Source organism: Hyposmocoma kahamanoa, unplaced genomic scaffold, assembly GCF_003589595.1.
Source record: "Hyposmocoma kahamanoa isolate Upper Pololo Valley unplaced genomic scaffold, ASM358959v1 79, whole genome shotgun sequence".
Classification (NCBI taxonomy): domain Eukaryota; kingdom Metazoa; phylum Arthropoda; class Insecta; order Lepidoptera; family Cosmopterigidae; genus Hyposmocoma; species Hyposmocoma kahamanoa.
Window position 1 is genome coordinate 9,985,478 of NW_020653993.1, and position 26,616 is coordinate 10,012,093.

At 40.1% G+C, this 26,616-nt stretch overlaps 1 protein-coding gene across 1 annotated transcript in view; it reads right to left on the bottom strand.

Annotated features, from left to right (window-relative positions):
- Positions 1-42: 42 nt before the first annotated feature.
- LOC113233658 (protein enabled) overlaps positions 43-26,616 on the bottom strand; it is a 43,618-nt gene continuing 17,044 nt past the window's right edge. The window contains exons 2-9 of the mRNA XM_026468829.1: positions 19,287-19,452; positions 13,082-13,237; positions 11,930-12,042; positions 10,172-10,295; positions 8,628-8,740; positions 8,088-8,190; positions 1,680-1,730; positions 43-408 (exon numbers count right to left, since the gene is read on the bottom strand). Of these exons, the coding sequence (XP_026324614.1) occupies positions 160-408; positions 1,680-1,730; positions 8,088-8,190; positions 8,628-8,740; positions 10,172-10,295; positions 11,930-12,042; positions 13,082-13,237; positions 19,287-19,452 (1,075 nt within the window). The 3' untranslated portion in view covers positions 43-159. The remainder of the gene's footprint in view (positions 409-1,679; positions 1,731-8,087; positions 8,191-8,627; positions 8,741-10,171; positions 10,296-11,929; positions 12,043-13,081; positions 13,238-19,286; positions 19,453-26,616) is intronic.

Genomic DNA, 26,616 nt, shown 5'->3' on the forward strand with positions numbered 1-26,616 from the left:
TTTGTCATGTATGTAACTCTATAAGGTATGTATTTACGGGTCTACATAACCTGATATGTATGTGTTAGCAAAGTATTTTTAGATAAACGTCGTTCGACAATAAAGTAGATATCGTATTGCGTGTTTTCAATGGCGTTTCGTCTCTTACCCAATTTCCACTTATGTATAAATACAACAAATAGGCATAACATTTGCGACACCAGTGTCGATGGGTACCTTAGCTTGTCGCTTGAGCCGCGCCTGCTGCAGCTGCGCGGCCAGGCCGGACAGATCGGGCGGCGCCGGCGCGGGCGGCGGCGGCGGAGGCGGGGGGGACGCCACTCCCTGCGGGCCCGCGGCCGCCCCGGGGGGAGGGGGCGGGGGCGGCGGGCCGCCGTTCACGGCCGGGGCAGCGGGGGGCGCGGGGGCCTGTGGTGCCTGCAATTCGCATCGTTTACATTAAACATAACCAACTCACTTTTTAGGAAACCGTTTGTCATAAACTTAAACATTATTACTCATCCACGTGCACGCACAATATTCATGCATTTTCTCTGTGTAATTATCTTTTTCCCTTTTTTGAACAATTGTTATAATTATTAATACAAAAATCGAACAATTAGAAAATATTCCAACGATCCGGCCGGATTCGAACCGACGTATTGTAGAAAACCGTGCCAGACGCTATGCCAACTAAGCCACGGAACGAACCAGCGGACCTCACGAATTTTTCTAAGTGCGTGTTGTCGTATCTTTGTCTTTGGTTTTTCAACGACTTTTTAGCCGTAGCGCCATCTATGAGATATCTATGAAAGTATTTCGTCACTCAGTTAGATACCTTTACCTATCTATCTACCAGACCCGGCTATTCTATCTTTCTATATTTTGTTCGTTCTTTGTGTTAATAATTATAACAAACTAGTGTAGTAATTTCACAAAAAAATAATTGAATATAATTCAATAAAAATTTAAATTAACTTTTAGTTTTGTAAAAATAATTGCCTCTGTGGCCAAACGGACACCATGTTGGTCTGCCACGCAAATATATCAGGTTCGATTCCCGAGCCGGGAGAAATATTTGTATGGCCTATATTTATTTCTCTAGTGAGTTTGGGTTAAATATGTGGTTGGCTATATGTGTGTCTATAGCACCCGCGATACAGGGAATCCCTAGTGCGGGGCTGAGTATGTACGTTATTATTATTAATATTAACTTTAACATTTTTGTAAATTCTATTTGGGAGAAGCGGGGTCTCCTGAAGAATAAAAAAGTACCCTTGCCATTAATCTGTTTCTGTTTGTCTGTGTCTGTATCTTTTGTTAAAAGAACAAACATTTTCGTATTTTGTATACAATGTTGAGTAGTAAAATGAAGATAACAAAGCGAATTCCGGAAGCGTCCTTGAGCGTGGTCGTTAACGCCGTTTCTAGTATCCGACACCACATAAACTCAGTACAGAGTAATAAAAAAACCGACCTCAAAAGTCATTCATCCCCTAGTTTGCCACCCTTAGAAGTGGAATATTTTCTTCAAATTTAAAAGGGACCACTATTCCGGCACCCTATTTCCAACAAAAAAAAAGAATCATCTAAATCGATACATTGAGAACCTCCTTTTGTTATTGAAGTCGGTTAAAAAGTCACACAGTGTATAATAATAATAATTTGGTCACAAACAGAGTTAAATAATGAAAACGTACCATGGGTGGAGGTTGCGGAGCGGCGGGCGGCGTCGGCGGCGCCATTGGACCCTAAAAATAAATATTTTAATATTAATTGGGAATTTGACAACTGCGAAACAATAAAGGTGGTTTTCCACCGGCGAGGCTAGACGAGACGAGGAAAGACGAGAATTGAAATCTCACCGGTCTATTTCCACCAAAAATTGCTATGAATGTGTGCGTTTGTTATAACACAAAAACCAATAATACAAAACATTTAATATAAATTAAAAAATTCAAGTTAAAATAAATAAATAATTTCACGTTAATAAATATCTCAAAATAAAACCACTTCACTTCTTACCGTTTTAATTCTTAAACCAGCCGAAAACGACATAGTACGGCGCATATTTATTAAATTTATGATAAAAATATAATACAATGCAGTAATACAATGCGAACGTCAATAATAATTATTTGCGATGCATATAAATTTATTAAAAACAAAAATGAACAAGGAAAACCAGGAGATTCTAAAATTAAACCGAGTTTTGTCAACGACGATAGCAGGCGGCGAGGTAGCGAGGGAGTCGCGGCCACCATTGCGAACAAATCCTTAAAAACAAGCTCCATTTACATTGCGTTGAACGGAATGAAGACGCGAATTTTCCAAACCATAGATTTTTTTTATTTACAATATCAAGTGACGGGACGAACAATACGTGCGCCTGATGGTAAGCTACACGCCTGTCTAGTTGCAGTGCCATTCAGAGCTACAAATCGCAAAGATCTGAGGGGCACTGCCACTGCGCCCGTAACCCTGAGACATAAGTTGACAAGTCCCATGTGCCAGTAATTTCACCAGCACCCTTTCTATTCAAAACCAGAACACAATAATTGCTCACATTACTGCTTGGCGGTAGAAATAGGTAAGGTAGCAGTACTTCCCTGGGCGAACTCTTTCACAATGGAGCTCTACTGCTACTTAATATAATTTCATTATGCTATGTACAATTTCGTTACAAAAATTCGCTTGTATTGCGTTCCCGGCAATGTAAATTGTGCCTAAGGACGTAGTCAAAGGATTAAATATTAACTGCCTCCGAAGTCAATCGGTTACTATGCTGGCCTGGCACGCACAGGTCCTGGGTTCGATTCCCGAGCCGGGAGAAATATTTGTATAGCCTACATTGATTTCTCTCGTGAGTTTAGCTATAATTTGTGGTAGTTTCTGCACACATATATGATGACTAGATGCCGCGCGATGCGCCGGGCCGCTAAAGCGGCCCGCGAGGGCTTTCTTTGGGGCTCGTGTGACAGGTTGGGAATTAGACTTCATATTTCAGTAGAGAATCCTCTTTGGTTGAGTTTGGATGGGAGGAAGCAGGGTTGTCGACTGCTCTAGTTAAGTTACATGTAGGGGTAGTTGGTACGATCGCGTCAAGTTGTATCCTTAAATATCTCAGAACAAACCAGTCGTATATCATTGACAACTGCGAAGATTCAGAATAGTCAATTTCGTATGGCGGCCATCTTAAATTCGTCATATCAGAACACTTTCGATTCTGGTAGAACCTGACTAAAATTCTTGACAACTTTTATTTGAGAGCCATGTGCCCATCTACGATACTTGAGCGAACAGCCTCTGTCCCACCTGATGCGGAGCACTATTCCAAGATATCCGGATTTTCTCGTACTCACTGAACCCTTCCGGCCACTATTCCTGTAAATCATTTTAAGCTATCGCTGTTCCTTCTGGGCGAACTATTACCTAATGTCTACATCAGTCAGTAGTAATCGAGCTACACACGTATAGTATGTTGCGCGTTGCGCTGGGCCGCTAAAGCGGCCCGCGAGGTCTGTGTCTTAGGCTTGTGACAGTTTGCTGGTTGTAGTGTTTGTTTCAGAAATATATTTTTGTTAACTTTATTTGGTTCTGAGGGAGTCAAGTAGTTGGTATGATCTCGTCAAGTCGTATCCTTACATACTTCAGAAGAAACTACTCATACATCATCAATAATTGTGAAGATTCAGTAAAGACATTTTTTTTATGGCGGCCATCTTGGATTCGCCATTTTGGAAAATTTTTATTTCCAGTAGAACCTGATCAGGTTCCTTGATAATTTTTGTTTGAAAGCCATACATCCATCTCTGACGCTTTGGCCGGACAGCTGGTGTCCTACCTGATGCAGACCACGTCTTGAAGGGTTTGGATTTTTCTGGTATTCAATATTCTCAGTCAAACACAATCCTTGTACATTTATTTAACACACCTTGATTCGTTCTAGGAGAACAATGACGTTGGACGGTGGAAAATGTATGGCAGCCATGTTGGAAAATGTAGAACTACAAACACAATTTCATATTATGGGGCCTCATATGCGGCCAAGTGCCAAATTTCAGCACCATCGGCAAATTTTTTTCGGGCGCCATCTTGAATCGGCCATTTTGAAAAAATTAAGTTGACAGTCAATTAGCTCCTATCGCTTTTTCGGACTTAAGTTTAAACATAATTTACCTATCTCTAATAGTTTCAGAGATATAGTCCCCCGAAATTTGTATGGCGGCCATTTTGTTTTGCGAATTAGATTTTTTTTTTACTCCCGGTAGAAACTGCCCAGGGTGTGGAGCAACATTTGTTTGGAGACCTTAGGGCTAAAACGTATACTTCGCACGTGGTACTACTGGGGTCCTACCTGATGCTGAGCACTTTTCGAAAGTTTTGGTACTTTTTGATACTCACCAAGTCCACCCAACCATTATTCGCATACGTCATTCTTACATACCCGCGTTTCTTCTGGGAGAAATGTGCTGGTCAACAAACCGAAAATACACTTGTATGGCGGCCATCTTGGAAAATGGCGGAATTCAAATTTCGTTCGCAGATACATACTATGAACCTCTATTCACGGTCGGATATTAAATTTCAGTCGGATCGGAGCACTTTTACTTCTGGCGGCCATTTTGAGTCCTCCATCTTGAAAATTTTTTTTACCTGCAGTTGGCTCGTACTATTCTGTACGACATTTGCTTGAGCGCCTCTCATCTATCTCCAACTCTCGCCGAGATGTAGGCCTCGGAACATAGTGGACTGTGGAAAATGTATGGCGGCCATATAGGAAAATGGCGGAATCTAGAATTTGACCGCAAATTCGTATTACAGGCTCCCAAATATGGAAGGCTATAAAATTTCAGCCGGATCGGAGCACTTTTTTGTCGGGCCGCCATCTTGAATCGGCCATTTTGAAAAAATAATTTCGACAAACAAGTCTACAGCCAGCTAGATCTTATCGCTCTCTACGATATTAGTTTGAACGCGATCTACCTATCTCCAACAGTTTCCGAGATACCGGCCGCCGAAATTTGAATGGCGGCCATTTTGTTTTCCGAATTTTGAATTTTTTTCACTCCCCGTAGAAACTGCCCAGGGTGTGAATAATCATTTGTTTGGAGACTTTGAGCCAAGATGCATACTTTGGCCGGGCAGCTGGGGTCCTACCTGATGCGGAGCACTTTCCGAAAATTACGGTATCTTCTGATACTTACCAAACCCGTCCGTCTATAATTCCCCTACATTATTTTAACCCACCCGCCCGTCTTCCGGGAGAAAAATGACACCAAAGAGCAGAAACTTCACATGAATAGCGGCCATCTTGGAAAATGGCGGTGGACTCCCGGACAGCCGGATCGGAGCACTTTTTTTTTGGGTCCCCATTTTGAGGCGGCCATCTTAAAAAAAAATTATCACCAGCAGTTGACCCCCATCGCCCTCTATAAATTTGGTAGAGGACCTCCCGCCTATCTCGAATACTCGCCGAGCTACAAGGCTCTAAAATTTGTATGGCGACCATCTTGTTTACTCGAATTTTGAATTTTTTTCACTTCTGGTAGAAACTGACCAAGATGGCGGCCATTTTTAGTTTGACGACCCTGTCGGTAAGTGTTATACTTTGGCCGCGCTGCCGGGTTCCACCTGATGCGGTCCATTTTTCAAAGGTTTCGGATTTTACTGGTACTCATTGGAGCCATCCGACCACGACTCCCGTACATCATTTTTACCCACCGCGACTACTTCTGGGAGAACAACTATCTAAATCACTGGGTCAGTCAGTCAGTGGTAATCGAGCTATATATAATCGAGCTATATATAATATAAGGAAAATAAAGAAAATTGCTGAATTAAAATTTCGAACACAGATTTGTATTGTGGGCTTCTATACATGCCCAGATATCGAATATGAGCCGGATCGGAGCACATTTTTGTCGAACCGCCATTTTGAATTCGCCATTTTGAATTTTTTTTTATTACCAGCAATTGGCTCTTACCACCTTCTATCACATTTGTTAGAGCGCACTCCACCTATCTCCAATACTCGCCGAGATGTGGGCCTCCAAACACATTGTCCTATAAAAAATGTATGGCGGCCATCTTGGAAACTGGCGTTAATAAAATTTTGACCACAAATTCGTATTGTGGACGTTCTTTACATGGCCAGATGTCGAATTTGAGCCAAATCTGAGCACCTTTTTGTCGAACCGCCATTTTGAATCCGCCATTTTGAAATATTTTGTTACCACCAATTGGCTCTTACCATCTTCTATCATATTTGTTTGAACGTGCTTCACCTATCTTCAATACTCGCCGAGATGTAGGCCTCGAAACACATTAGACGGTAGAAAATGTATGGCGGCCATATTGGAAAATGGTGGAATCAAAATTTTGACCACATATTATTTTTAAGAACTACCAGACATGGAAGTGTTTAAAATTTCAGCCGGATCGGAGCACCTTTTTGTCGGGCCGCCATCTTGAATCGGCCATCTTGAAAAAAATATTTCAACAGTCAGTTGGACTCTGGCGTGCTCTACAATATTAGTTGGAACACGAGTCACCTATCTCCAATAGTTTCCGAGATGGAGGCTTTCAAAATTTGTATGGCGGCCATTTTGTTTTTCGAATTTTGAACTTTTTTCACTTTCCTTAAAAATTGCCCAGGGTGTGTATGAACATTTGTTTGGGCACTTTGAGCCTAGACGTATACTTTGGCCGGACGGCTAGGGTAGTACCTGATGCGGAGCACATTTCGAGGAGTTGAATAGTTTTTGACGTTCATATGACCGATATAACCGTTACTCTCCTACATCACTTGTACCTATCCACCCTTCTTCTGGGCGAGAAATGACTCCAAAGGGCGAAAGTTTCACATGTATGGCGGCCATCTTGGAAAATGGCGGAATCAAAATTCTAACCCCAGATTTGTAACCTAAGCCCCCGTACGCGTCCGCATGCCAAATTTCGGCCGGATTAGACCACCTTTTTTTCGGGCCGCCATTTTGAGTCGGCCATCTTGAAAAAAATTTGTCACCGGCAGTTGACCCCCGCCGCCCTCTATGACATTTGGTCGAGCACCCCCCACCTACCTCTTGTAGTTTTCGAGATATAAAGCTCTGCAATTTGTATGGCGGCCATCTTGTTTTTACGAATTTCGAATTTTTTTCACTTCCGCTAGAAACTGACCAGGGTGGCGGCCATTTTTAGTAAGAACACCTTTCCGGTAGGTGTTATACTTTAGCCGCGCGCGTAGGCGTTCACCTGATGCAGTCCACTTTTCGAAGATTTCGGATTTTTCTGGTACTCACGGGACCGATCCGTCTACGAGTCTAGTACATTATTTTTACCCACCGGCACTCCTTCTGGGAGAACAATTATGTCAGTATCTAGATCAGTCAGTGGTAATCGAGCTATATATAGTATAATAAAGTATTTAAACACAGTTAAAATTAGTTAACGTGTTCAACTTATCGGACCTTACCCTAACGATGCACAACTGAATATCATTAAACAATTTCAATATTGTAACACTGGGTTATGGTTTTAAATAATATCTCAAAATTTTATTTTGTGAGGAAACTCTGTGTCGCGGGTGCCATGGACAGAGTGTCCCTAGTAACGGGGCTGTGAGTGTGTGTTAGATATTAGCGGAGTAGTTTCAATACTTCACCATTTGTTGAGCGATATTAAATGTTTTTTTTATGTTTATTTATTAATTGTTAATATGATTACATAATTTTATTATTCAATGTCAACAGTTTACGCTAAAATTTCTTAATTTTCAGGTTTCTTCTTTGTTACGAAATTAAAAAGAAAATTTTGTGCATTTTTGATTTTGCTCAATAAAGGAGTTTCTCTATGTTACAAGATTTTAATTGAATTGTTTATTTCTTTAAATATTCACGTTACTATTTTACATTCTCAACAGTCATAATAGCCTATTGCCTCTCAAGAGAGTCGTCGGTTCCGGTGCGGGCTGGCACCTCTGTGTTTTTCGGAATTTATGTACGAAATTTTATTTGAAATTTACCATGAGCTTTTCGGTGAAAGAAGACATCGTGAGGAAATTTGCAAAGCAATTTAATGATGTGTGCGTAGAAGGAAATGGTACTAACGTTAGGCGCAGGCAGGTTTTGGTGCGGCGGCACCGGAGGCGGCGCAGGCGGCGCGGGCGCCGACGTTGCGGCCGACAGAGACATGTTGCCCGCCATTGGTGCGCTGTCACACAAATATGACAATTACTTCATACAAAGTCAGAGCGGTGTAAAATCCTATATTGAACAAGCCCCTGAAAGAAGTCGATGTTGAGGTAGATCCTGTAAAGGAGGGGGTGGAAGTAGCTCCTCCCGGATCCCTCTCACTAGAGCAACCGAGAAGGCCACCGTGGGGTTTTAGTCGGTAGAAGTCATAACTGCAAAGCATGAGGTATTAAATATTCACAAATGTACAGTATCAGGTCGCATATATTGCACATCGGAAAAACTCAGAATCCACGAATATAATCGAACGCTGTTGTCACGTATATATGTTCACTGGTGTATTTATGACAATTTATATGAAACTTATTAGTCAATATCAATAAGTAATCATCGTTCATAATAACCCCAAACGCCCATATGAAATGAATGGACCCTAGAGCATATCTGTCCCCTGACCTGTTGGTTCGGTGGTGCGTGGGCGTGGGCGCGGAGTTCTGGTGCGGCAGCGTGTGCGTGTGCGCGTGGCCGTGGGCTACGCCGTGTGGCGGCGGCGCGGGCGGTGCCGGCTGCTGCGGAACACGACAAACGGGGTTATTACGATATGATATGCCATATAGTTAAATAACAAAAATAATAAGGTGTGATAAACTAGCGCTGTAGCAAGACGCGACATAAAGCGCGAGATACTGCTGTACTCCCTGTAGTGTAGGTCATCGAATATATAACCAGAAATAGAGACGAAATGTCATTTAATTTGTTTGAAAACTATTCTGCCAAATCATTACGGTGACAACTGCGCTCCGATTGGCCAGCTCGAATTCGAAACAATTGACGGGTGTAGTCAATTGTCTCACTTCAAAAGACTAGTTTAGCTTTAGCTTTGGTGTTGACGAAAATTGAAAAATTACATATTTAATATTTAATTACCGATGAAATTTGATTCCGTTTGTTTTGCAATTAGATGTTTTGCTGTTTTTCCCCACACCACCGAATGGAACAGCACCCCATTGTTAGAGATATTATCTTTATTACAATAAATACAGAACATTTTTGGAATATACGGAGACGTACACACAGGTCAGTTGTTGGCGGCTGTCTATATTTCAGTGCAAACGAGATTTGATATTTATAAATGATGAAGGAATGTATATACTCTTATTTCGTCTCTATTTCTGATTATATACTCGATGGTGTAGGTAGATATAATGACTATTGTACACATATTCCTCTGCCTAACTGCCTCCGTGGCTGAACGGTTACCATGCTAGTTTGCCACGCAGAGGTATCAGTTTCGGGAGAAATATTTGTATGACCTACAATTATTTCTCTCGTGAGTTTGGGTGTAATTTGTGGTTATCTCTTTGTGAGTCCATGGCACTCGCGATACAGGGTTTCCCTAGTGAGGGGCTGTGAGTTTTGTGCGTTATTTATTTTTTACTTAAATTTCTGTAAATGAGGGTGGCGGGAGTTTTGTACAATTATTCAATTGTAGGCCGTTGTTGTTACTGCGTGACTCATTGTTCCTTGTCCTATGAAATACCTCACCCTCGTGCATCTATGTCGCTTTCGCGCAAGTCGCTCCCTATCGTGTTAATCATACATGTAAGTAAATAAGCACCACACCAATTGACTGGTCTCAACAAGGACATACTATGTACTATGGATATTAGTGCCAGAACAGCGGAATTCACTCTGGGGCACTATCCAGAACACACAAATCAGAACTAATTTAGAAAAGGTCATTTCACAGTGCAAACCATTGGGTCACCGAGGTCGTCGAGATTGATAAATAATAATTTTAACTAATGTTTTCAAAAAATATGTAAATATCGTGGCAGAAAAAACGAAAAAAAGAATTAAATGAGTACTTCAAATTTTACTCTTACATATAGAAAAAAATAATAATTATATAGAAATAAGCTAATTCTGCACAAAAAACCATACCAACTCACTCTTTTACTTTGTATTAAATGGGATAAAAATACATCCTCTTCTTTTACCTGATGGTGCTGATGCGGAGCATGATACTGCGAGGGTTGTGCGTGGTATTGCTGCTGGTGGTGGTGGTTCTGCGGCGCATGATATTGGGGTTGCAACATCGCTGCGTCTTCGCGTGTCATCGTTCTGGTAAAGCATTGAAGTTGTTAAACAAAATTTATTACATCGACGGCTTTCAAGAATAGCGGCCTATCTCAAAATCATCTAATTCATTAGGTTTAAAAACAACTGCAGAATATTTAAAATGCAAGGTCGATGAATAGTATGGGCATGTTGCAGGACGTGAAATAAAAAAAGAGAAAAAATGTCGAAATTCATACAATAAGTTTGTTTTAATTACGTGCTTAATAAGAGGTTGGGTTTAAAAAAATAATCCTGTAAACAACACATAATTCTCGTAGATCTGGTGCAGTCGAACAAATAACTGATTACAAGGCCACTACTTAGAAACCTTTTCGTCACGGCCGATTGTAAAAAAAAACAAAGACTAAAATAAGAACTCTACATTCGACTGTATAGTAAAAAGCATGCTCTATTTTTTACTTAGTAAGTTGACCTTTAATGAACATGGAAGCAAAATACTTTATGCCAAAGACCTATACGTCTATACGTCTTCCGAAGTACATATGTTTAAATTGCGCCGCCATAACAGGGTCATGTTGATATTTAACCGACTTAAAAAAGGAGAAAATTCGCAATACGACTGTATTAATTTATGAATCGATTTGATGATTTTTTTTCTGATTTAAAGAACCCTCTTTCCAACAAAAGTAAACTAAGTACCCACTTCAGTATTGGTCTGATTTAAATTTGACAAAAATATTCCATCTGTAAGGGTGGCCAACTAGGGGCGAATCCGGTTTTGCGCAATTTCCGGTAACAGATTTCAATAAAACTCAGCAAATTGATGTGATTCTACGAACTTTGGAGGTCAATTTCTTTTTTATAAAAAAGTCATTTAGTTTTAAGTGCACTTTGTAACACATGAAAGCAATAAATACTTTGACTTTGACGTGTTCATTAATAAGCAGTGATCGGAATTGAGTTAATTTACATAAAATACGAACGTTTTCTTAGTAGAGACACCCACTTCGTTATCAATGTGTATAAACTTTCTTTTTTTTACTGGTAAAAAATATAGGTTGTCTCATCTTTATTTTTTAAATAAAAGGCTAAAGTATTTTTTTTATAACACCAAATGACGGGATGAACAAGTCGTGCGCCTGATGGTAATATAAGTATAAATTGCAAAGATTTAAGTGGCACTACCACTGCGCCCGTTCACCCTGTGATATAAGTTGACGTGCGTGTTATACCACCGGCACCCTTACACTTCAAAACCGGAACACAGTAATGCTGACGTTACTGCTTGGCGACAGAAATAGGTAAGGAGGCAGTACTACCCTGGACGAACTCTTTCACAAGGGGCTCTACTGCTACTAAATTTAAATACGTAACTACAAATAGAAACACAACTACAATATTACTTTTTGAGACAATATTTTCTAGCAAATACTCAATAGGAAATAATAATTTGTCGCCAATGTATTCCAAATTTCAATAAATAATACGCACACTCAGACATAATCAGCTATGCGAAGTCCCGGGATTTGTAGAAGGGAATGTCCACATTATTCTTTAGTTTAGATAAATTAACTCCCATCTATTCCGACCATTGTTAATAAGCCTTGAGCTTTCTTTGCATTGAAAGTAATACTTAGGAAGACGTCGCGGCAAAAGCTACTTTTTCAACTATGTACCTGTACCCCATATCTTCGTCGTAATGCACGTTGTTGTGTCCATTGAAGGGCGCGGGGGGATTGGGCGCCGCGGCTGGCGCAGGGGAATTGCCTGCTATCTTGTTCGCTAGTATCTGCAATATGTGAAAAAAATATATAAACATTGGAAATGAAACTGTTTTTTCGGACCTAAATCGGGAAGTTTTTTCTTTTTTCAAACAAACGTGACGTAAAATAAGAGAATTATGGTAACTGCGTACAAAGTGACAGCGCATCTTGTGTGTGTGCGCGGCTGTCGCGCGCCGTGCACGGACGCACACATTCGCATAAATAATGAAAAGCGGAACGACCAGTGTTATGCGACGAAAGAGATTGGCGAATGTGTGCGTTCGTACATGACACGCGGCGAAGGGCGCGCCTACATACAAGTCACACTGCTACGTTTGTATGGAGTTACCATATTTATCTTATGGTTGCGGGCTCTTTACAGGCCCTGTACTCTTGTTCTCCGTCTCGCAATCATCCGAAACAATTACTGTCAAATAAGTAATACTCGGCAAAATTAAAACACGCATCTTCACACGACACACGTATTTTAATTGGGTCGGGCATTACTTCTTTGACAGTAATTGTTATGGATGAATGTTGGACGGAGAACGAGAATAGACCCCCAGATCCCATGTTCACGTCAGATTAACCGGCTAAAATCATCAGCTATTTATGTCCAATATTAATGCAAACCCTAACTCGAACTACATTTACAAAATTCATATAAATATTTTATTTTTAATTAAATAGATAGGAAAGAATAGTTACATTTCTATCTGCCTCTGTAGCAGAACGGTTCGATTCCCGAGCTGAGAGAATTATTTGTATGGCTTACATTTATTTCTCTCGTGAGTTTGGGTGTAATTTATGGTTGTCTGTGTCTGTGGCACCCGCGACACAGGGTTTTTCCTTAGTGCAGGGCTATGATAATGTACGTTATTTATTTAAAAAAGAAAATATTGTGTTGCCGCGTCCGAACAAGTGCTTGATGATTATACTGGTTCACTCTAACCATACTACAGTAGTCAGTATTGCTTTGCAGCAAGAACATGTAAGATGTTGCCACTGACAGAGCTTTGCAGTCGCCTGTTAACACTTGAAACTAAACAAAAAACCATAGCTTACCTCGAGTGAATGCATCATGGCGCGCGCAAAGCTGTCGGCGTCTTCGCGACACGAAAAGTTGAGCCCGTATACGTGTCTCGCATCGCGCCATTGGTGGAACGTGGGGGTCGCTTGGTTGTACTTGAGACCGCGAACTATGCCACAGTTTATCACCACCTGGAAATGTTATGTCAATTGTTACGACAGATAAAAACGACTAATTATCGCGATCCTTACATATTTGTTGAACTGTCTCAGTCAGAATCACTCAGTTGTTCTTTTTTAACTTGACAATATACTTTCGTATATAATATTAATAGGTAATAATAAACTTTTATTTCAAGCTAATGTTCATATTTTTTTAGTGACAATTTTCTTATTCTATGTTAGTAACAATGAAATTTAATTAGTCGTATAATACTATCGTATATTACTAGTTAAGGATCAGGACTGCACTGGGTTTCGTCAATAGGTACTAAAATAAAATAAAAATGGGATTTGCAAGAGATTTTTAACCTAAAAAACTAATCTAACTCAAAAAAAAATCCCGCCTTATAGCCTTATGTCCGGCTCAAAAGTTCCCATTATATTGGAAACACTGCCTGCCTGGACGGCAATTTACAATTGCTGAACCAATCACGACCCAGAACAGTGATCGCAGCCCCTATGTCTGAGTCGGCGACCCACACTTTTTTTTTATTTGAATTAGATTTTCTTTCGATTTTTTTAATTTACATTAAAATATTATCATATTTATTTATTTGTATTAAAAAATATTAAAAAACAAGTGCGCATTTGCCTTCGATCTCACCAGATTGAAACTGACGTTAATGCATGCCACCTAAATTTAACTGCCTCCGTCGCCGAACGGTTACCATGCCACGCAGAGGATCCAGGTTCGATTCCCGAGCCGGGAGAAATATTTGTAAGGCCTACATTTATTACTCTCGTGAGTTTGGGTGTAATTTATGGTTGTCTATGTGTGTCCATGACACCCGCGGCACAGGGTTTCCCTAGCTACGTTGAGTGGGTGCGTAAAAAAAAATGCCCATTCACACTAATTACGAGGTATCAAACTAGGGATGTCCCTGTACCATGAGTGCCAGAGCAATGAAATCTCCGGGGCACTACACGGGACACTCAGACCAGAACCAATTTATTACAAGAAAAGTTAATTTCCCAAACTAATCCTATCATCAAGTTAAGCTACCAAAGACGTCACAAAAAAAACACTTGGTCAGTGCATCGCACTTTTCTAAGCATTGGCTGGTTCACTACCACACGTCTAGATCATGATTTCTTAACCTTTTTCTAGCCATGGACCCCTTTCAAAATTTCAAAGAGCACAAGGACCCTTTTCAAAAAGATGACGAAGAAGAAAGGCTCGCGAGTTGCATTGACGGGCGTCTCGCTCGCTCCAATAATGAATGACCATCAAAGGGCAAGAAAGTTCAGAAAGGTCACGCTCACAGTGCCTATTTACTCAAACATATCGTTTACATTAGTAAACGGTTAAAAATTATTTTTAGCCGACTTCAAAAAAGGGGGAGGTTCCCATTTCGACTGTATTTTTTTCGTACGTGTCTTACGCGATAACTCCAGCATTCAGCAGAAACTATTTTCATGATTCTTTTTTGTTGGAAAAAGGGTACCTCAGTATTGGTCTAATTTAAATTTTAAGAAAAAATCTACCTCTAAGGGTGGCAAATTGGGGATGATTCCGGTTTCGCGCACTTCCGGTAACCGATTTCAATAAAACTAGGCAAATATGTAATTCCACTAACTTTTGAGGTCGTTTTTTTTTAATTTTTTAGTATAATTTATAAATGCCCCTCTGTAATTTGCCATGCCCTTACAGGGCGTCACATGATCCTATACAATGACATAACACCATAAATTGTATTTAAAAATGTACTGTAACTGTGACATGCAAATAAATGATTTGATTTGATTATAAAAAGTTATATATTAATGCATGAAATTAGGTAGACTCGCCATGGACTCCCGGTGTGAATTACACGTACCCCTAAGGTGTCCATAGACCACAGGTTGAAACCCCGGTCTAGATGTAAGGTGTGCGCGTAACAGCGCCACATGTCACATCCTTGGATAATTTTGTTGAAAATTTTCATATCCCTCATGGAAAAATGGCATAAGTGAAGTTACGTTAAAAAATGTTTATTGCTCCATTAGATACAGAAAAATATAACCCACATCCTCTCTAATTCTTGTAACTCTATCGACAATATTAGTCGATAGTGTTTTTATTTTATTCACAATTCAAAATTATAAAATATAATTTTTACAACAGCAAATTGTCGACAATATTACAAGGATGATGTGGGTTATATTTTTCTGTATTTTTTTAAATAATATCAAGTGAAGGGACGAACGTATCGTGTGTGCCTGATGGTAAGCTACACGCCTGTCCATAACAGTTGTAGTGCCACTCGAAGCTTTAAATCGCAAAAATCTGAGCACTGCCGCTGCGTCCGTCACCCTGAGACAAGGTGACAAGTTCCATGTGCCTGTAATTTTACCAGCAGCCTTACTCTTCAAAACCGGAACGCAGATAGGTAAGGTGGCAGTACTTCCCAGGACGAACTCTTTCACAACGAGCTCTACTGCTGCTTGTCTAGTATTGTCGATAGAGTTACAAGAACTGGACAGGATGTGGGTTATATTTTTCTGTATCTAATGGTGCAATAAACATTTTTGACGTAATTTCACTTATACCATTCTTCCATGAGGTGTGCGATTTTACGATTATTTCTCATATATTTTCACCTACACACTTTTAAGTCATAACAGAATTATCGTTCAATCTAAGATTGATTAAAAAGTTCCACTCTAATTCTAACACTAATTAAATCCTTCTAACAATGTTCAAACTCGCGTAACAGCCGTAACATTTTATATATAAACACGTTTTAAATATTTTTACACGCTTACGAGGTGAACGTTGCCATGCCGTTGAACGGCATGGCAACGGCAAAATAGTTTGTACACAATAATCACGTCTGCACGCTGCTGATTGAATACAGACTGTTCCCTAATTAATATAGATATAATATGAATAATAGGAATATGTATGTATATTAAGTAAACTTCAAGTAAGTAAATTTTTATTGAATTGATATTAATTTTTTTGTGAAATTACTCCACTACTTTGTTATAATTATTAGCTTTGATCGAACACTCAGAAAAAATTCCTTCGATCCGGCCTGATACGAATCGACGTCTTCTAGCTTACCGTGTCAGACGCTATACCAACTAAGCCACGGAACGAACCAGCGGACCTCACGAATTTTTCTATGTGCTTGCGTCGTGTCTTTGTATTTGGTTTTTCAACGACTTTTAGTCGTAGCGCCATCTTTGAGAAATCTATGAAAGATTTATCACCCAGTTAGTACCTTTACAGCTACCAGTCCTGGCGAGAGATCTCGCTATTCGCTGTATATTAAATTTTTATTGAATGGATATTCAATTATTTTTTATGAAGTTACTCCACTAGTTTGTTGTAATTATGAACCCATTTGGACCCAAATACAAACTAGTAAGAAAATTTTGAAAAAAACTTTATTAACGTAACTACTGGAGGCTAGCAAGATATTTTATAACAAAAAACTAAAAACAATATTTATTATACTTGGAAAAAAAATACCATCCTCAAATGAGGCCAATGGGCTTATGTGTGGTATTTTTCGAAACATCCTTTTTCGATGCACAACGTTTGGAGGCATTTTTTACATTGCCAATGTGCTTTTACGTAGCACTCGATGCATAACCAAAACACAATAATGCTGACATTACTGCTTGGCGGCAGAAAGGTGGTAATACTTCTCTGGATGAACTCTTTTACAAGGACCTCTATTGCTACTAAATAACATCTTTCTCTTTCTACCCCGTAGGAAATGTGACATAGCACTGTTAACGCTTTATGTTTCCGGAATGAATAAGAAAAAAATACTATAAATGGTCAGAAATGAATTTATTGTTTCTCAAAATATTCTCCGTTAGCGTTAATGCACTTTTCATACGAATGAACCAATTTTGAAAACATTTATGCCACTCCTCCATGACAATCTCTGAAACATATTTTTCAAACTCTTCGACAGCCTCTTCAGGTGATGAAAATCGTTGACCGCGTAACTGGTGCTTAATTTTTGGAAATAAATAAAATTCACAAGGGCCAAGTCGGGACTGTACGCGGGATGCCTCATAAGGTCAACGTTGTTCACCTTCAAAAATTCATTTGTCTGTCTGGCCGTGTGAGAACTGGCATTATCGTGGTGCAAGATTAACCGGCGTTTACGGTTATTTTTACGGAGTTTGTCAATAACTTCCAGAAAATGAATCAGGTAAGCATGGCATTGCACCAAGTGACGCGATCCGGTTTTTGAGCCTCAGTCAAATTGTGTGGGATCCACCGAGAGCACAGCATTTTCACACCCAAATGTTTGTGTAGTATTGATTGTATTTGACTCATGCCTATGCCTACAGATGCCCAAATCTCATGGTATGTCACATGCCTGTCTGTTTTGATCATACGGCGCACAGGATCGATGTTTTTGTTGTTCACAGCAGTGGTCGGGCCACCATCACGAAATTCGTCACTGAGAATCACACGACCGCGTTTGAATTCTGCAAACCAGTTATAAATAGTCGTCTTGCATGGCGCTTCATCGCCAAAAGCAGTTTGAAGCCGAGCGAAGCTCCGCTGAGCTGTTAAATTACACTAAAGTCGTAGAAAATCATACTACGAAAATTTTCACGAAATAAACCCATGGCGATGTGGACAACCAATTACTAAAATGACGCCACAATGTCAAAACAAGTGACAGTCAGATGAAACAACTGTACTCTACAGCCAAAGAGTTCCATTTTCAAATTTTGTAATTACTATTAAATATTGTTTATGTAAGTGGCCAGTTCTGGAAACTTATAGTGTGTCGTATGTATTAACTTAAAAAGTGTATTTCTTCAGAATCGATGAAAATGGAATTACTCATTTCCCGGGAAAGATCATTAAAATTTAAATAATTGTAGGTTAAATTTATTACAGGCATCTTAACAGTTTTCTACTTGCCTTATGTATTTAACAATAAAAGGGAAAAAATAATTTCATATTTTTGAGTAAGGACTGTTTTGTAAGCTAGTCACATAAGGCTTGTCTCATTTTGAGTTAAGTAGATATCTTTTAATGTTTCTTACAATGTTCTAACGACGGTTTTATTGATTGAGTGTAGAGGATCAAATTTTACATTAAGCAATGGCATAATCTAGAATTTCACGAATTTTGAGTTACAACACCACTGTAATAGCAGTGCGATATGTATGTATCTAAATCATATCTAAATCTATATTATTTATATACATGTCCTGATAAAACAAAATCTTGCTTCTGACAACCTGAGTCATATATTATCATGTTGTAATACTCGGAACTCTCGTTCAAGAATGTGAAACATTTAATTAAACTTCGTGACGTCTGCAATATGACGTCACAAGAATGTCGAGTCACGTGGCCTTGACGGTTGATAGCACAAGTGCATGCGATTTTACGAGCTTTTAAATATTTACGCGGATATTGCAGCGTTGACTCAGATCGATGCACTTAAGGTGGGCGAAACGATGTTTTTTAAAGAGCAAACGAAACTTGTAGGTATCCATTTAATTTAAATGATTCAATTTTAATTTAAAAGCTGGGCATTTGTGAGCCTGTGTGAGTTGAAGTCGATGCAATAGTATGAAAAAGCTAAGCATAAGTTTCTTTTTCCCTTTTTTCATCAGTTGAGATGGAGGTGTTTTTTAACGATACCGAGCGACGAATAAGTCGTGGGCCTGTTGGTGAGCGACACGCCTGTCCACAACAGTTGCAGTGACACTCAGAGCTTTAAATCGCTAAGATTTTAGGGGCATAGCTTTTAATTGCAAAGATCTTAGGCGAACTTTCCTGAACGAACTCTTTTACGAAGAGCTCTAATCTACTAAAGGTAAGGTAGTAAGGCGATTAGATTAAATATGCGCATTTAAAAAAAAACAGAGTGTTAACTTATGCTATACTCCTGGTCGCCAGTGGTCCAATGCGGGTTGAAGATCTCACATGTCTTTGAAGAGTTTTATGAAAGTTCTCAAACATGCTAGACTCATCGTCTTTTCCTTCACAGTTAAAGACGAGATAATTCATAATCTGTACAAGAGCGATGAATCATTGTTTACCAACCTCGTGATCATTAAGTTTTCTGCCAACAACCCTGAAGGTGTTATGCTGTGTGTGATGGTATATGTGGACCTTGGACAGGCCGGAGCTGGAGCCGGAAGGCACCCATCGCTTCAGGCCGTCGTCGTAGACCATCACCGATGCGCGGGCACTGCTTATGGATTGCTCGCTGTGAAAGACAGAGATGGATATGTGTTAGTTATTACTGTTCATGAAAAACGTATATCGACATTCGAGATAGCGGGCTAAATAGTCTTAATACATATATTTCACGTTCCTTCGCCATCGGGGTGGATAGAGACAACAGCCTTCTACTTGCTATGGTCCTGACACACATCTCTCGCATCATCAACACGCATCAGTGGTTTCTGTTAAGGGTACTTTTGACCTGACCTTTCTTTAGAGAGTTCTCAATTTGGTCTTGGTCAAGTTCGTCTTGGTCGGCCCTTGCTAACTAGTATTTTATAAAATTTTGCATTTTCTGTTTATCGTAATAGATTTTTGTTATAAAAAACGAAAGTAAATCTTATACCGCTGCAATAATGGTCGACATTTTTTTGAGAACGTTAATGGGCGTTAATCGTTCGTCGTCTTTCAGCTATTGCCGCTAGATGGCAGTTCATTGAATGAAATTTCAATATAAAATTTTTACTTAAATAGATAGGTATGCCAATTGAGTAAAGTTTAAATTATATAAGAGTCCAGGATTTGTTACTACATCTTTTTAAATTAGAAACTACGACCAATCACCATCAAGATTTCAGTGTTTAACATTACGATAGCGTGAGTTTTGGCGACAGCAGTTCTGATAGTAGGTAATCGTGGCTTAAGGCCCTTCCATTGTTTTATTTTCTTCCGTGGTCAAACGTGACTGAAAAAATGATTCCATTTCCAACAAAGGGGAGATGCTAACTAGAGAGAAAGAAAGCAGAAATATCTTGAAAATAGTTGAAAACCGAACTGGAAGTATGGTGGTCAATTGTGACATCTTTAAAAACCTGAACGAAAGAAAAGTGGAAGGAGGGCGTGGAGAGATGACGACCTAGAGTTACTTGACCAAATCAGGAGAAAAATAACGCCAATCAAGGAGCTCAAAGAAAGGTTTGCAGAGGACAGCATAGCGTTTACTATACCATGACCTTAGGTCTTAAATCTAAGGGAATTGTTTAGACATCTCTGTAGACCAGTATATCAACGTGGTCGGACAACCGAGTAACAGGAAAAATACAAACGGTTATCAACTTATCAATCAAATATTTCATGTCTTTTATCTACATTATATTGACAATATCTATCTTGTACACTATACGAAACATATCACACATCAAGTACAAATCTATTTTTAACACTAACATTTCATGGAAATAAAACCTTCATGGATTCATTTAATGTGCCAAGAAAAACTATACCAATATAACAAATCACTGTAGGCTTTAAATGGTTCAGTTTAGTTGCTCTCAAGAGTAGAAGTGTGCGTGTGTGACACATAAGGCGGTATTATAATAAGTTGACGCTTGTCACGCCGACACGCGACACTACAATTTTGGCGTCGCATTGACTTGTATACAGCTATGGGCAGTAGGTTAAGACCCAATACTCCCGCCCGGGTCTTTTTTTACCCAAAGCGGTGGGTTTTAATCCATTTCTGCCCAAAATCGTGAACAGAAACGGCGAAAATAGAAAACGGAATAATTTTAGACTTTTACAAATTTCGATGTAAAAAATCTTTTTTAGACGAAAAAGAGGCAACTCTATACAATACTCACCGTGCACTCCTGTGGATTCTCAGTAAGGATGTTTTTAGATTACGATTCGATTTTTACGATATAGGATTCAAGTGCATACGACCTAACGATTTTTTGTATCGAATTATTTAAATGCGATTTTCACGCGAACCGATTCAATAGAAAGGCAAATGTTCATCTTCTAGATCAGAAAAGCAATAAACATTTTGTAATAATATAATTAAAATTTGAACAAAACTCAACGGAGATTCCACTAGTAGGTGTTATTTTTCTTTACGATAACTGAATCGAACGTCAAACTGTTATTCAGAACACAGTTATCGAACGAAAGTTATCGAACATCCTATTGTTTATAAAGCAAGAATGTAAAAAATCAGTGGAGATCAGGAGACGACCAAGCTGTTCCAATATCTGAGTGAGACGTCTGATGAGATTTAGCAAAGGTACCCAGCGGCGCAACTAGTCATTCTGGCGGACTTTAATGCACATCATCAAGAATGGTTGTTCCCATACCAGAAGACCGATCACGCTGGGAGAGAGACGCGTAAACTTGCGTTAACGCTAAGCCTGTCCCAGCTTGTCAGTGGCGTCACTAGGATACCAGATATTGAATCTCATACGGCTAATTGCTTGGACCTTCTGCTGACAAATGATCCGGACCGACACTCCGTGGTTATGGATGTACTGCACTGGGTACTTCCGACCACTGTCTGGTGAAAACTGTATCCGTATACTCCTCACCCGACCAGGGCCCTAGTAGTATGAGACGGGTGTGGCGATTTAAGTTAGCAGATTGGGTGAAATGCGCCATTTCTTTGCGTCATATCTGTGGCAGCCCTGCTTTACTTCAGGAGACTCGTCGAGCTGTGCTGATGCTGTAGGCGAGGTCTTGCGTTATGGAGTATTACATACCATACTCTGATGTACCCAATGGACCCCAAGGTCGTCCATGGTTTAACGCTGATTGTGGTTGTGCTGAAGCACATAAACAGTCCACGTACCAAGCTTGGCCAAATGCTCCACTACGCAAAGCTCCGAGTACTCAGAATTTGAAGAAAGCTTTTAATAAGGCCGCCAAGAAGTGCAAAAGCGTGTTACGTAGGGCCAAGTTCGACCATGTGCGCCGCATAGTGGTCAAGCTTGCCGCTTATCCAGCAGGCAGCAAATCCTTTTGATCCCTGGCCAAAGCGGTCGAATCTAACTTTTGTCGCCCATCTTTGCCACCTCTGCTGAGGCCGGATGGCTCGCTGGCTCATACTGCGGAAGAGAAGGCGAATCCCTTTGCCTCACTCTTTGCAGAGAGTTCACGTCTAAATGCCGCAGGGAACCTACCACTTACTTTACCTCAGGCTGGCCTATGGCGCCAGTTCTCATACGCCAAAAAGAGGTACTTAGAACTATGCGAAATCTAGACGTGAATAAAGCTAGCGGATCAAATGGAATTCCAGCAATAGTCTTGCGTAACTGTGCGCCTGAGTTGTCTCCTGTGCTCACACGCCTGTACCGCCTCTCACTTGAGACTGGTGTAGTTCCCAGGTCGTGGAAGCTTGCAAACGTGCAACCTGTGCCAAAAAAGGGAAGTAGAGCTGACCCCGTCAACTATAGACCTATCTCAGTCACTTCCATACTGTGCAAGACTATGGAACGTGTACTCAACAACCGTCTCCTATCGTACCTTGAAGACAACGACCTCTGCAGTGATCGCCTGTACGGCTTCAGACGAGGGGGATCTACTGAGGATCTTCTTGTATATGGCTGTCACATATGGAGCGAGGCTACAGAAAAGCAAGGCGAAGCAACTGCAGTGTTTGGATATTTCTAAAGCCTTTGACAGGGTCTGGGCACGCAGTAAGCTTCCATGTTATGGACTTCCCACTGACCTTTGCAATTAGATCTCGGATTTCTTGAGCGAGCGTTCGCTTCGAGTGGTCTTGGCTGTGATGATGTCAAGGCTACTCTTCCGAACACATGGCGATAGATTTTCCCGGAGCCGGAACCGGAGTTCCTCAAGGTTCCGTACTGTCTGCAACTCTCTTTCTGCTGCATATCAACAATATGTTAATTCCAGGTACCTTTGCGCATGCTGATGACAGCACAGTTGTAGATAGGTACTTGCCCAATGCAAGAGTCAGTGGAGAGAATCCAGTCTTATCGAGAGTCCATGGTTAGCCGTTTAGTTTGACACTCCAGGCAGTCTCCGATTGGGGCAATGCCAATCTTGTCAAATTTAACGCTACCAAAACACAGGCGTGTCTATTCTCCACAAAACGGGAGTCCTTTTGAGCTGACTCCGACTTTTCGTGATATATCCATACCGATAGCCGAGTGTCTCGAGCTACTTGGAATGGACCTGTCGTCCAATTTGAACTTCGGCAGATACATTGAATCCATGGCCAAAAATGCAGCAAGCAAGCTTGGGATCCTTTACAGGGTGAGGCGTTACTTTACGCCGGGACAGTTGCTTCAGCTGTACCAAGCACAAGTCCGACCATGCATAGAGTACTGCTTCCACCTTTGGGATGGTTCTGCTACATATCAACTGGCCACTTCGGATTCAATTGACAACCGTGTCAAGTGGCTTATAGGTGACTCGGAATTAGTGGAGGCGACGCTGCAGAGCCTTGAACACCGCCGTAAAGTTGCCTGCTTATCGGTATTTTACAGGATATATCACGGAGTGTGCGATGGAATTACACGATTTAATTCCGCCTTCCCCTTTCCACCACCGGGGGACTAGGCGTAGGCTTGGGTTCCACCCCTATGTTGTGGATATACCAAAGATTCGCACGAAGCGTTACGCTTCCACATTTATATGGCGAACGGTTATGGAGTGGAATTCCCTACCTGCAGACTTGTTCCCTGAACGTTATAACTTGGGTCTTTTCAAGGCGAGAGTGAATAGGCATTATTTAAGTGAGCATGCTCCATCGTCGACCTCATCGTCACTTTCCATAAAAAAAAAAATATGGAAATCTTTTATTATTTTATATAAAATCTGGATTTTGTTCAACTTTATTAATTTATTTTAATGCGAGACTAATGCGTTCCTATATTTTAGGCGTTTAAAGCATTAAAAATGTATATAAAAGGATGTCATTCTTCTTATAATCTATGTTCGCCGACTAACTCCGTAAACGTTGCTGGATAACGATATCGTATCCAACTCCGAATCGAACCTATAACTCGAATGTTTTGAATAGCTCGGAAAGCGCCCTTCGATTCGAGAACGATGTCCAACCGAACGATTCGGTTAAGATATCGAAGAGTTCTGAGTGCGATTCACGTAAGTTCAAGCTATCAAAACATCGTTGAAGTTACGTAGTCGTTCGATCGAAGTCCTTACCAAAATGAGTATTCACGTATCACTTGAACGAACGTTGATATGAGTAGAATCGAAACGTAACGACCAATGAACGACATCTTGGATTGCGAATTTTGACATTTAGCCGTCGAAAGTCTATTGAAAGAACTGTCAAAATTTTAGCAGAATACGTATGACATGTCGTTTAGAGTCGATTTAAGTTCCATTCATATACCACCATACGCTGTAACGACATTTGGATCGAACGTCTTTAAAATTGGACTCGTTGACGTTCACTGTCACACGTGAATACGAAAAAGCAGTTCAACGACTAAATCGCTACGATATCGTAACGGTTTAATTAGGTGAATCACCCCACAACACTAACTGAACAAAACTAGAGGAGTTATTTCACAAAAAATCTCAATAAATCCTGCGTGAGTTGTGATACCTGTAAAGGTATCGGCTGCGATGAGGTTATTAAAAAATCTTTCACTAGATGTCACTAGCGGCGACGAATGCCGAAAAGTCAGTACAAAGATCTATAACAAAGACACATACGAGAATTTCGACGACTTGGTAACTGAATCCATAGCTCAGATGGTTAGAGCAATGCTACGGTGCAGCATGGTTGTGGGTTCATGTTCCACCGGGTCGACGAAAAATTTTTCTGCATGTTTCAACAATAGATATTTAGTTTAAATAGTTAATAGATCTAGTTTGTATGTCACACATTTGCTATACAGTTCATCCGCGGCAATGTCATTTAAGCCAAAGCATTGAATGTTTTTTTCAAGCAGTAATATCAATATTACTGTGTTCCGGTTTTGAAGGATAAGGGTGCTGGAGAAATTCCAGGCACATGGAACTTGTCACCTTATGTCTCAGGGTGACAGGCGCAGCGGCAGTGCCCCGCCCCTCAGATCTTTGCGATTTAAAGCTCTGAGTGACACTGCAACTGTTATGAACAGTCGTGTAGCTTAACATCAGTCGCACGACTTGTTCGTCCCGTCACTTGATATTATAAAAAAAGACATCTAGCCAGTCGCAGCGACACGCGACAATTTGGCATTGCATTATACATAATTATCGCAGAATCGCACATAATTGTGACAGCCCTTACGACACGCAAACTAATGCACATTATTATATATTTCCGTGTGAGAATATGCATATATGGGTCGAAATATGAATGAACTGCCATTATCAAAAGTTACGACACGACCGGCGAATGGGCTTAAAAGGGCTTGGGACCAGTTACGTCAACCACCCGAGCCTACGACCCAATGACGCCTACAAAAACCTTGAAATGTAGGCAAATTGCTTTCTTCACTTTAGGAATATTGAAACCACTACTATTGTAGAGATATTAGGGTAAAAGATAAGTAACAAAGTAATCGTTTTTTTATATTCTTTATTTAGGTTTAGCACTTTTGTTTCAGAAAACACGTCAGTCCTATCATTTATTTTCTGAAGTATTAGAACCATTTTAAACTATCACACGGGAAAGGTGTTTACAGCAAAAAAGGCTTTCTCTTTCGTATTCGTATCTGCTTCTCCATTACGTGAATTTCTTTTGTTTCAGACATCGAGGATATAAACAGAAATAGAGACGAATTGTCATTTAATTCGTTTGAAAACTAATCTGCCAAATCATTGCGGTGACAAATGCGCTTCGATTGGCCAGCCCGAATTGGAAACAATTGACGGGTGTCGTTAACTGTTTCACGTCAGAACGACCAATTTAACTTGACTTTTGCTATAATGGACGAAAATTGAAAAATTACATATTTAATTTAATATTTAATTACCGATGAAATGTGATTCCGTTTGTTTTGCAATTAGATGTCTTGCTGTTTTTCCCACACTACCGAATGGAACAGCCCCTATTGTTGGAGATATTATATTTATTACAATAAATACAGAATATTTTTGGAATATACGGAGACGTACACACAGGTCAGTTGTTAGTGGTGCACTATTTCAGATTTCTAATTTGTGATTTCTGCGCAAACGAGAGTTGATATTGAAAATTGATATAAGGCCCACTTGCGTGATAAGTTGCCAGGGATTGATGGCACATTTCTGGTTATATACTCGATGGTTTCAGATCATTTGAGTTCAGCTATTATTGGAGAAATTCTTGTGATCTAATGAAGACAACGTGATGTAACTAGAAGATTAGTTATTGAATACCAAGAAATATAGGTATTGTATGCACGTGTGTTACGTGCGAACTTTGATTTATGTACTTACTATACTAACGTTACGGATAACTTCCATGAGC